Source organism: Semicossyphus pulcher, unplaced genomic scaffold, assembly GCF_022749685.1.
Source record: "Semicossyphus pulcher isolate SPU_LCO1_2020_fin unplaced genomic scaffold, fSemPul1.0.p SCAF_26, whole genome shotgun sequence".
NCBI classification, from domain to species: Eukaryota; Metazoa; Chordata; class Actinopteri; order Labriformes; family Labridae; genus Semicossyphus; species Semicossyphus pulcher.
In genome coordinates, this window is record NW_027211700.1 from 1660197 (window position 1) to 1672924 (window position 12728).

Consider the following 12728-nt stretch of genomic DNA (forward strand, 5'->3'; position numbering starts at 1 on the left):
CAGGTGATTGGCGGAAGAAGGCGAAAGGATCGAGGAAGGCGGAACTGGATAAATGCCCAAGGTGGGCAGTCCTCCGAGGAAGCAGGTGATGTCTCCAAAAGCAGGTGATCTAATTGACGGAAGAGAGAAACCGCACCACAAAAGAACAAAGCAAACACACTGGAGCCCAAGGATCATAACACAGGGGGAATTAGAAGCACATTTAGTGGACTTTCCTTATTGGCATGTCACAAAAGATTACATTGCTGCCATTGCAGCCATGACGCAGCTGCTGGCTGGAGCAATCTACTGGATCACTTCCAAAATGTTCCCAACCTATTGTTCATTTACACCCTCTGGATGCAGCTTCTAACTAGCAGAATTCCCCTTAAACTTCAACACAAGTTCCCACAGCTTGTTTTTATAATATTCTTCTTTTACAAGAAATCACAAAATGTGGGTAAAACATGTAGCACATCCTTATCTGTGATGGAAACAAGCTTTTGATGCTTCCAAGTGAAAGAAGTCTTTCTTTTTACTGGTTTCCATCTTTACTGAAACGTTCTCTCAGTCACATCACACTGCTCTGAGTCCTCTCATAAAACTACTTCGCTTTTATCTCCAAAACATTGAAAATGAGTTCTCATGTTCAGGCTTTGGTTCTAATCTGTCTGAAGGTCCTTTGGTCTGTCTGAAGCCCTTTTACTCGGATAAAAAGAGCACATCATAAAAAGCACTTCCAGCGCTGCCTCCACCATCTGTAAATGTGCTGACATTGTATCCACCTGGCCCGCCCGGCCGACTCGAGCTGAGCATATGAGACACTTCATCAACCTGCCTATCTGTTTTTTCCCACCGTTTCTCTCCTATGTTCTCGTTCACTCGTCTCCACAGGGGAGTGACTCTAAGATATCTCAGTAACAGCCAACAGCCTCCTTTGATACCAGGCTGAAATTCACTCCTGGTCGGATTTAGCTGCTTGCCGACACATGCTAACCGGCTAGCTCCTCATATGGTTCTAGTCTGTTTCTCCGTTCAGTCCCAGAGGAAGCGCTAATTGATTTACAAAGCGCAAGTGTATCCTGTCTCCTTTATTTAATGAGTGCGAACAGCGAGTGTGAGAGAAGTCTCATTAGCAGGCGAATGTTGGTATACATCAAAAAGAGCGCTGTGTCGCTAGCAGGTTAGCGGATAATGGCGGGGGTTACTGATATGCAGACAGGCAGTCTGGTTGCCCGCCCTCTCCTCATTTAGGACCATATATCTCAATATGGATGACAAGGTATCTCCTTCTGGCTTGTGGCGCGACACGCTGGCTCTTAGTGCTGACGTCCAGAGACATGGAAACACAAAAGGGGGGGCGGCATTAAAGTGTAATGGCTTTTGTTTATAAGAAAGATAAAAGAGAGAGCGAGGGCGACAGCTCCGGACAGTTGGACTCACTGTTCCCAATTTGCTCTCTTATGGTACATTTCACTCCAGCCCTGCTGCACATCTCCCCAGGGTGTACGATTGAGGAAGACCGCTCACATAAATTAGGCTGTAATTTGTTTAGATGGCGACATCAGCTGTGTGTGTGTGTGTGTGTGTGTGTGTGTGTGTGTGTTTGTCATCCATCAGACATGATCTGCCTCTAAACCCCCGCCTCCAACGCGGACAGATCAATAGCCCCTGTTTGGACTACCACTAAGAACTCCACAACTGCAGTGATTAGAAAACACATTAGTGTTGATCAATTAGGAGCCAAACGCCTCGCTTAATAATTGATGGCTCTTCTGGCACACACACACACACACACACACACAAATGCAGGCGTCCACGCGAGCACGCAGGCTGCAGACACTGTTAGTGTGCCTGGCCAAGTGGCAGAGGGAGACAGTGGGTGATCCTCAGACCCAACAAACGCGAGGCGCCACGCTGTATTGACAGGGCCGCCTAGTCTGAATGCCTGATTAGGCTCTCCGGGGCCCCTTTGGCGCTTACACACACACAGACACACAGTCACACACATTGGACTCCATTAGGCAAAGACAGTGTAGTAGGTGAGATAGACTCCACTTAAGCAGCACTATCCATTTCCCTCAATCGAGCCACAGAGGTGTGTTTGAGGCAGACACCCTGGCTGGGCCTTAAGCGGACACAGAGGAGCCTCACACACACTAACACACACACACACACACACACACACACACACACATACACATATACATGGGTGTCTCCTGCGGCTACAGTGCTACAAGTCATCAGGACTACAAGTTATCAGCAGGCATCAAGTGAACATGCTAGAGAGAGAGAGAGAGAGAGAGAGAGAGAGAGAGAGAGAGAGAGAGAGAGAGAGAGAGAGAGAGAGAGAGAGAGAGAGAGAGAGAGAGAGAGAGAGAGAGAGAGAGAGAGAGAGAGAGAGAGAGAGAGAGAGAGAGAGAGAGAGAGAGAGAGAGAGAGAGAGAGAGAGAGAGAGGGTACTGCACACACAGCCGTGCATGTGGAAGCTCTTCTGCTCATCTGCAATGCTCACCAAGTCTTTGAAGCCCAAATCCACGATAGCTCTCAAAATATGAACTATATGGTTTAATGTACATGATAATAAACATCTAATAATGATTAATAATTTAATGTCAGGTGAGGTAATTATAAGAGCCATCATTAAGGAGCCGGCCTCCTGTCCTTCCTTAAATGCTGTATTAGAGTACACCGCTTTTAAACTCCAGCTAAACCATCTCATACGTGCAGATTATATTACTTGGGAATTTATCAGAACAGGATGGATTTCTCAGCTTTCATAAACATCTTTTCCTCTTCTTCTTTCAGACCTTGAAGACAGGCCTGACGATGGTGGGTAAAGTTGTCACCCAGCTGGCCGGCACCCTGCCAGCAGGCACTCCAGACGAGGAGGGAACACCTCACAGCGCCAGCCGCCGGAGCCCCCACAACCCGGGAGTGGTCACCATCATCGACACACACAGTGTTGGAGAGGGACAGGTCAGTGTCTGCTTTGTCATGGTGCTGTACATGATTTGATTGTACTCAAATTACGCACTATGATTCTATTTTTAAAGTTTCATGTTCAACCTTAGTGGACATAATTCATACGTTATCCTTAATGTGGGGAGTCACTAAGAAAGTCACAGTCAGTTGATTGATTGTCTCACAGCATCTCTTCTGCAGTGGTGTGTGAGGCCTAGCTGTTGAGATCATCAACAGATCAGGCTCTTGTGAACTCGTCAGCCTCCCTGCCTGCTAACTTTACTAAAACTAGTCTGAGCTCGCTTTACCAGAAACTGCAGCACTCTACCAGGTGTCAGATTTACTCGACTTTAAATGTTTACATTTCTCCAAACTGGGCCCTCCATATACATAATGCAAACACACACACTGCAGATTAAATTGGCCCTGATTGGTTCCTGGCGTTCAGCCTCTCTGGGTCGTCTTGTGTAAACCAGGTAAACATATCGTTGGCCGCTGCGGCTTGTTGGAAAACAGGAAAATCTCCAAGTTGTTTTTCCTCTGTGGCTTGGACACACTCGGGCTCGTTCAGCTCGCTCTGCACAAGTCGCTGAAAGGTGTGACTTAGATTTGCTGCATATTTAAAGAGCCAGGCTCTCAGCCACAGCCCCGTCTGTTTGAGCAGCAGCGGCCCTGGTAGGTGAGACGCTCTGTAAACAGTCAGCTGTTGGTCTGTAACCTCACATGAAGCTCAAGGCTGAGCGAGGGCACCACATGTCAAATAAGGTCTTAACATTCAATTTAGACTTTTTATGGGGGATTTGGGAGGTAAGTGAAGCGTTTCAAGACATATATATATTTGACTTCTTCTTTTACGGGGATATTTTTACAGTGTCAGATGGAAAACTGCCTAAAGAGCCGTCGTGCTCATGCAGAATATTGTTGCAAAAATAATACTAGAAGTTGTATCATTAGAGAAAGTACAGAATTATAATAGAGAGTGTGCAGAAGAAAATGCAGTTTGTATGTACAGGACTGTTTTTTTTATTGTTTTGTTTTTTGATGTCTTTTAAACAAGTGACTTAAAGTCTTAAATCTTATATTTAATAATAATAAAAATACATTGAACTTATATAGCGCCTTTCATGGGACCCAAGGTCACTTTACAGGGTAAATAACGAGATAACAGATTTGTTTTGAGGGTGTATTTGAAGATGTCCAGGGAGGCGGCGTTGCGAATCTCTGCAGGCAGGGAGTTCCAGAGGGTGGGGGCCGCAACACTGAAGGCTCGGTCCCCAACAGTTCGGAGGCGAGAGTGAGGGATGGAGAGCAGGCCTGCATCTGGGGACCACAGACTCCGGGATGGGGTGTAGGGATGGAGGAGGTCCTTTAGGTACTGGGGGGTGAGGGAATGGAGAGACTCGTAGGTGAGGAGGAGGATTTTATACGTAATGCGGGACTCGACAGGGAGCCATTGGAGGTGGATGAGGGTGGGGGCAATGTGCTGCCAGGGCTTGGTGCGATATTTAACAGCATTTATTTTCCTTCCATTACTTCCATGCTTGTTGTTGCTGCACGTTGTTATGACGGCAATAAGCTAACATGAAGCTAACATGCAAAAGCCTTTTATCACACAAATAAATAAAAACTTTAATTTGAAACAATATGTGGGACAAACTCCTGTTTGCAGAGCATCAGAGCTTAGCAGACGGTGGCCCACACGAGAGGAAGTTAACTGTGTAGACAAATGTATGATGATTTTGTATGGTGTTTTTTCTCTGCGTACTCCATCCAGAAAAGTCCGTTTTTATTCCAGCTTACATTTTCTTAGGCAGTAATCGTTGAATCTTTCCGCTGTTAACTTTTTTAATCGCTCACAAATATCCAATAAGAGTCGGGTCTACTAGAAAGGCCTGCATAAGTCCTTAGTGTAAACCCACAGTGATGAAAGACAAAGTAGGTTCAACGCCTGACAAATAAATATTGAGTTATTTAGCACTTAAAATGTTGTATTGGAAATATTTATGGTAAGAAAATATATTTTGAACGAGTTCATGTTTGTTATAAATTAATAAGGTGTAATTGCAGAGACCTAGTGTTTAAGAATCTGCTCTATGTTAGACTTGAAACAGCTGTAAACTCTAATCCAACAGAAAGGTGAGTACGCTTCATGTGTGTGTTTAATCCTTAACCTCATTGTTCCACACAGACACATCCAGGTGACATATACCTGAGCACAGAAATATAAACACCAACATATAGATTGAACCCTGTGATGGTTTGAGGCTTGCCAGTTTCCGTCAGCGGGATCTCTCCGTAACGTCTACAGAAACGCTAAACGCTTTTATCCCCTTCATTCTCCTCTCCGCTGCACACCATGATTAATCACAGAGCAGTAGCTGTCACATTTTTAATGAGGCGTGTTAGCATACACAGTACAGTTTGTCAGTGATGTAGTCACCACACACACACACTCACTTCCTCCTCTCTCACACAGTGACTGTAGCCGCCCTGTAGCCAGTGTGTTGTCTTATAAGCTGGAACTAAGCCTTCAGAAGCAGGCCTGCACTCTGTCACCAGCCGACACACTGTAACCGTACACTGGCTGTAAACACTCGCTGTGCTAGGCGAGGGGGAAGCTGGGAGTGGAGTAGAGATGGAAAAGGAAGGGAAGAGTGGGAGGGAGTGCGATGGGGGTCGGGGTGTGATTTTTGGAGAAAGGCAAAGGCAGTGATATGGCAGAGGTGAGTTCCTGTGTCAGATCCCGTCTCTTCCAGACTTTGAGATTCCTTATTTGGAACAGCGGCCTCGTAACGCACAGGCACACACACTCTCCCCTGTGTCACGGGCTCGGCCCTCTGGAGGACACTCCTGTTTCAAAGGGCTCCAGCAGGATTCCCTCACAGAACAACATCGTCTGCCTGCGCCGTAATAAAAGTGATCTGCTTCATGTCAGCAGCCTCTTTCTTTCTTTCTTTCTGTTCTCCACCTTTTTTCCTTTTTTCTCCGCGCTTGTTTTCTTGTAGTGAGACGAAGCCCTTTAGCTTTTAGGGGCTGTTTCTTGTTTGGACTAGTTCCTTTTTAAAATGCTCAGCCAGCCTTCCTGACATCGTTAATGCAACACTGGGGCCAAATTTAACCCTGTGTATATGTCCTCTCTCTCGCTCTACAAAGTGGCCTCATGTCGGGGCTTATTTCTAATCTCTCTTCGTGACTAAAGGGGTTTTCGGCCAGCTCCTTGTCTCTCCTCGGCCCTCGTTAGTTTCCTCTTGACAACAGACTTCATACAGAGATTTAGGAGCAGCCTTTAGTCGTGCAAAGTGACTTATAATTTCATTTTCTTAGGCGAGTTTCAGAAGTAGCCAGCCAAAGATAGATTTGACGCCAGTTTCTGCCTGTTTACGGGAAAACCCGCTGTCATGGGGTATCGGCAAAGCCACATGTGAAAAGCCACATTATTGCCAAAGTAAATGTGTCCATATTCTTGTCTCTGCCGCTGGATCATACCGTGTCACACTGGTCTCAGAACAGACACGAGCACTTAGAAAATTTAGGTCACATTTTGATGATTCATAATTTCTTTGATGCAGCGCAAAGAGGAGGTTTTAAACAGACTGCTTGTTTGTCTGTGTCAGGTAATATGCTAATTATGTTCTATCCACAAGAGGGCAATGGCACATTCAGAGAGCCGCTCTGGGCCTGCAGAGAGCGCTGATGATATCAGACCAAACCAAAATGTGAAGAGAAATCCTTCAGGAGGGGAAAGTCCCGTTCTGGGTTCAATGTTCTCATTGTTAGAAAATGATTTGAAGTTTCTTTCTTTCTGTGTGTGTGTGTGTGTGTGTGTGTGTGTGTGGTGGCTGTGGGGTGTGTGTGTGTGTGTGTGTGTGTGTACGTGTGTGTGTGTATATATACTCCAGGTCCTGGTGAGTGAAGACTCGGACGGAGAGGGAGTGGTGGCTCACTTCCCAGCTCATGACAAACCCATATCCTGCATGCAATTCAACCCCAGTGGTAAGACACACTCGCACACGCTCGCACACACGCACGCACACACATTTATTTTTTAAGGAGGGAGCTGCAGCGCCGCCAGTTTGGAAGACATAGAAAGCAGGAGGGAGATTAAACTTCCATTCATGTGTAACATGGTGTGTGTTTGACTCACATGTGGCCACCTCATCTTGTCTCTGAGGCCGAGCTAGACAAGCCAGCTCACCCTTATGTATTCATAGTGTGTGTGTGTGTGTGTGTGTGTGTGTGTGTGTGTGTGTGTGTCTGCGTATTCATTTTGTACACAACAAACATGTGTTTAGCCTAAGCTTCCCCAGCACCAACCTCAAGACATGAGCAACACATGCAGGTCAGGCCTTGTGTCACAAACAGTAAAGTGGTAACATGTGCAGCCATTATTCGCCCACAGGTTGATGCTGAATATACATATACACGCTATATCTTTATGCGTGTTGTTATACGATATTTAAATGTAGGTTTTTATCAGTTTCAGTCTCTCTTTGAAAATAATAACACCCAGTTGTGGTCCTTTCAATTAAATAAGCAACTGAACCTCCGAAGCTAGACCTCTCTCTGCAGCATCTCCAGGTCTGGCTGAACCCAAAATGATTCCACTTTAATGGGAAAAACACCGTTTGTATTCTTTTAAACCAATCACAATCATCCTGGGTGCAAAATAGCCGAGGACACTGTGAAGGAGCGCCTGCAAAATAGTGTCAGAAGAGATGGTTTGCACGTGGGGAGGCAGGCCCTCACATTACAGACTCCTGCAGAAGAAACGCCACATACGACATTAAAAGATGTCTCGACATAACGATAGATGGCGTAAGGGCAGCCAGAACTCGCTGCTCACTTCCAGGTCGTTGTTGCGTCATTTTGTTGTTGTTTCACATATGAAAATGTTGAAGGAATGAAATGGAGAAATTCCATCTGAAATAGGCGCCCAGTGTTCGCTTTAAACACAGTCTACGTCCTGTGAGTCAGATTGACCTGCAACCAACCTGAGTCAGTATAACAGATCTTCTCAACATAATGTGACTTAACAGGCAGGAAGGCTTTGATTAAAAGATGATTTGAGTCTCTATTCTTAAGAATATATATTTTCTATACTGAACCATTGTATTTCAGCGTTTTCAGCACTCAGCGTCCTGAGCGTACCAACGTCAAACCCTCTGTGTCAGCTGTTTTTGTCGCTTCGCTCTCAGCTGAAAATAGTTCAACGTTTGGAACACCGCTGCGCTTGTCAATGTCACTTCTCCCTTACCGACCATTCAAAATCAAAAAGGGGCGGGACTTATGATGTCACCTTTGTCAACAACACAGTTGGAGGAGAAGCTAATCCTTTTGTTTTTTCGAGGGTATAATTTCCAGCTGTAGAGCTGCTGCTAACGCCAGGACACGACTGATTTACATTGTTTTTATGTTTTCTTTGTAAAATGTCCTTAAATAGAAGCAAAGCACACAGAGCGATTTAATATAGACTTGTGCCGGCAGACAGCTTTCGTAACCTAGCAACGGTAAGCGCCGGTCAGAGGCCCTCTGAAATTAAGGTTGGGGACGCTGCCAGTGCAAAACACATTGTTAGCGGACACAGGCTCTTAAATACGACAAAGCTTCCCTTCGTTTCCTCTCAGCTCAGTTTGATCAGAGTTACCTGACGTGTTTCATAAAGAAAGAAAACAGATCGAGCATCAGATACACCTGCTTCGAGGCCATGTTGTTTCATACACAAGTTTAAATAAGCAAATGCATCCCTCCACAAGAGCCTTCCACAAGTCAGACGATTTTTTGGCTGAGCTTCATCTTAGGCTCAACAAATGTTTCAGCCAATGTTAAATTCCAACTCCGTGTCAAAATGGAGCACATGTGCAACGTATCAATTTTTCAGGGGATTTCATTATTAGCTTTAGATTGAGAGCAGGCGCCCGTCAATCTATTTGCAGATCACATCTTTATTTCCAAATGTCCTGCTTGTTTTTTTCTAATGGCGAGTAAAGAATATCTGTTAGCATCTGGTTTCATCTAAACTGTCATGTCAATATAATTAAGAAACTAAGCAAAGCATGCAGATAAGCTAACATGTAGCAGGAGCAGAAATCAGGTCCTAACTGTATTTAAGCCTTTGCAGCCCCAAACACGTTCACCTCACTATGTGGCATTCACCACAGTGCAGGAGGACGACAACATTTCAGGTATTTTTCAAAGCAGAATAATTGAAACTCATGTTAATCTACTGATCAGATCTAATCTTACCTTCCCGTCCCAACACATGATTCTACTCTGGCGTCTCCTTCCCCACTTTGTGAGCGTTGCTGACCTCCACCCCAAAAAGAACAGGACAGTAGATGCTTTGTAAGTGTGAACAGACGACCTCGTCAAGTCTGGGTGCGCGATGTGTCAGCTTGTGTATGGTCCAGTTACTCCTGTGGTGTGTGTGTGTGTGTGTGTGTGTGTGTGTGTGTGTGTGTGCATGTGCAGTTAATAACGGAGCTGCTGAGAGATGGCTCTCACCCCGTGACCTCCAAGCCCCCAAGAATCCTTCACTTACCTCGACTTATGACTGAACTCAGCAGCTCTGTCTGAGCAGGAACAGGGTGATATTGCAGACAAACACAAGTCCTGGTTGTCTGGATCGCACCAAGTTCCTCCCTCACCTTAACAAGAGTCCCGTAGAAAACAGTTTAATCCAGCAAAGCTTGTGGCACAAAGAGCTGTATCAACTAAAGAGACATAGCTTAATCTATATCAGTTGTAATCCTGTAAGTAGGAAGTAGACTTCATATCTGTGATCACTTTTTGATAGAAAGTCGTGCTAGCTTTAGAAGATGCTATTGCTTCACTCCGCCTTGCAGGCTTAACTTCTCCAGGCTGTTACAGTTCATATTTATACCCACAAACGTAATGCAGTGTTATTCTGAGCCTATTTGGAGGCCTTACCTGACGTGGAGACAGACTTTAGTTTAGTAGGTAAGTCTTGTGATGTTGTAAAAGACGGTTATAGTCCTTTTAGGGTGATGGTCAGAGCTGATTGATGAATCAAACATTGCAGAACTTTGTTTGAGTCTAATAGGGGAAAAAGGTTACTTAAAAGTCATATTTTCCCACTTTTTTGCCAAAGCTATCCAAAAAGACCATTTCAGGGAGCTGGTTTAGCTCATTTGGTAGAGCAGGGTTTGACTCCAACTCTCTGCCGCTTTGTGCACGTCATCCCTTCTCTCTCTTCCCCAGTTCCTCTCAGTCTTCAGCTGTCATATCCAATAAAGGACAAAAAAAGACCATTTCACTTAAGCCTTGTGTTGGAAATGAAAAAAACTACGCCTGGAAAAATGGCATCACCTACAGATTCAGTCTCTTCCCTTTTATCTGCATGTGTCACACGTGTCCTAGCAAAGATATGATCCATGTATAGTCACTTTTACATCGTCGGTTCAGACACCAAAGCCTGCAGCAGCTCAGCGAGGTAGCTGTCCAACAAGCGTAGAGGTAGCCAGTGTTCTCTTAGCGTTAGCTAGCCAAAACAAGTAGGGTCATCATCTGTAGGCAAGGAAACTATGGAAAATGAAAATCATCTCATTTGGAAGGTGTCATTGTTTACCCTCTGTATGGCAAACACCAACTGGCAAACAGAACAACAACTAAATCAAGATGTAGGTGGAGACCAAAACAGAGCCTGAAGGAAAACTGTGTTGATGCTACATTTCTTGGTTCAGTAAAAGTGAAAGTGTGCTCCGTGTTGTCTCCATTTAAAATCACAGCTGAGTTTCTACATTGCACCATCAACAAAGCACAACACTGTCCTCGTGGCAGAGTGTGCTGGTGGATGCTGAGTCAGCACGCCGACAGAATCCCCAGTGACCTGTTCCACCGTCAACGTCAAACTTCCCAAACACACTTTGAATCTTTCTGACTCATTTACTGCGAGCCCAATCTGAAGGGCTTATAAATGTTTCAATCAAAGCTGAAAACAGCAGCACAAGTGGAGCCAAAAAACACGGATTTCCCCTCCTTTTTTCCACTGCTGTTAGGGCGTGAAATACGATTAGGATGGATCCTCACACAGGCGGAGAAAGTCTTTCTTTCCACTGTTGTGATTGCAACTTGACTACTCTCATTATTGTTTATTCTTTTATTCGTTTTCATTTCTGAGCGGCCTGCTGTGGAGCGTCCCATAATGAGAGGCCTCTTGATTTGATCAGAGCCCAAATCCTGAGTGACGGGTTCATTGGTCTGGCTCGAAATGAACTCTTTCCAAGGAGTTAGGGAAAGTATATTTTACAGAACTACCTTCCTGGCCCTCCTGAGACTCCCTTCACAGCGGTCAAGCTCAGAAACAAGAAAGATAGACTTAGCAGGAAACAATGATATGACTCAAGCAGAGCCTGGAAAGCCCAGAAGTCTTGGCTGGGAAGAGTTATGTAAGTTACCCCAGTGGCTTGTGTGTGTTGGACGCTCTACAGAGGGCGGACCGGTGGCCGCCAGTCCTCGGTGTGGCGGCTGGCGCTGTGCGGCGCTTCGGTGGATCTGTGGATCTATTCCTAGTGGTGTAATTAGAGGGGCGCAGATGAAGTGCAGTGGCGAAGCGCTCTCTTTAACAGCTGCAATGTGTGTGTGCTTGTTTTCTTTCGCGTCTCGTCCTCTTCACTCGTCCTTAACGATCCTTGACTTGATTATTAGGTACGATGCCAAGGTCAAAATACACTCATGTTTTGATGGAAGGGATATTGTCCAACAACTTGTAGATTACTTTTGACTGTGTCTGGCACTAGATGGAGTGATTGACCCAGCAACCATACGAGTCACCACCCTCTGCTCTTTGTTCTCCCAAACCTCTCTGTCGACAGTCCGCTCTGTCTGTACATGCAGCGGCTGAAGAAGAAGGTTTCCAGGCTGCATTTAAAGCTTCACTTCGTTGACCTTAGAGAAGTTTGATCAGAAAACTGGACATCAAAACTATTCAAAAGTATTCCTAATGGACAATAGCTTAAATAATACACAGACAGTGGTGTTTTTGCAACAATGTGAGCGCAGCAAGCTTGTCAGGTCAGAGCCATTTGTTACTACTTTGTGCTGTGTGAAGGATCGTTCTTTAATCCATAAATATAAATATACTGCGAATGGAGAAGGACATTTGCACCTTACTTTTCCACATTAAAGCTCCGGCTGTGATCTTGTTAGGAGCTGGACGTGTTTGTCAGTTCTGGACAAATAAAAAAAATCATCTGCAACAATTTGTGAGATCAGTTCATAGTTTGAGTTCTTCCTCCAGCCAAAGAAAACAATCACTGTCTCCCGTTTCAGTTTCTCAAATGTTAGATTTGCTTTTTTGTTTGTCGCTTATGATAAAAAAAATAGAAAACTGTAAGTAAACCTGACATCTGATGAGTCCACCTTTGGCTTGAAGGAACTGCAACAAGTATTTGTCTATTTTCCATTCCACTGGCCAAATGACTAAAGACTCAATTAGGAAGCAAATAATTACATTGATCAATCATTAGTTAAAGAACAGGCCTTCAGTTATAACTACTCTCTAACAGGACTTAGGTTCTCCCCTGGGTTTTGCCTCTCAGGCGACATGCAGGTTGCCCTAATTTCTAATCGGAGGAGGTTGTTGGGCTCAAATATAGCCATGGAAGAAGCTCCTGAGACTCTACCGAGGGGGGAAGTAACTCATTTTTCATTTCAATGATTACATTCTATTAAAAATATGTTAGAGTTTAACTTTAAAGATGTACAATACGATTTTCTTCTCCTGCAAACAGACTCATCCATTCATGGATGCTCCGCGTTCACAGATC

The 12728-nt window shown here is 44.8% G+C and overlaps 1 protein-coding gene across 1 annotated transcript in view; it reads left to right on the forward strand.

The window, feature by feature from the left end:
• The window catches only part of bcas3 (BCAS3 microtubule associated cell migration factor), a 347859-nt gene that overhangs the window by 42890 nt on the left and 292241 nt on the right, over positions 1 to 12728 (forward strand). Inside the window, exons 12-13 of the mRNA XM_069676560.1 lie at positions 2788 to 2958; positions 6843 to 6936. Coding sequence (XP_069532661.1) covers positions 2788 to 2958; positions 6843 to 6936 — 265 coding nt within the window. The remainder of the gene's footprint in view (positions 1 to 2787; positions 2959 to 6842; positions 6937 to 12728) is intronic.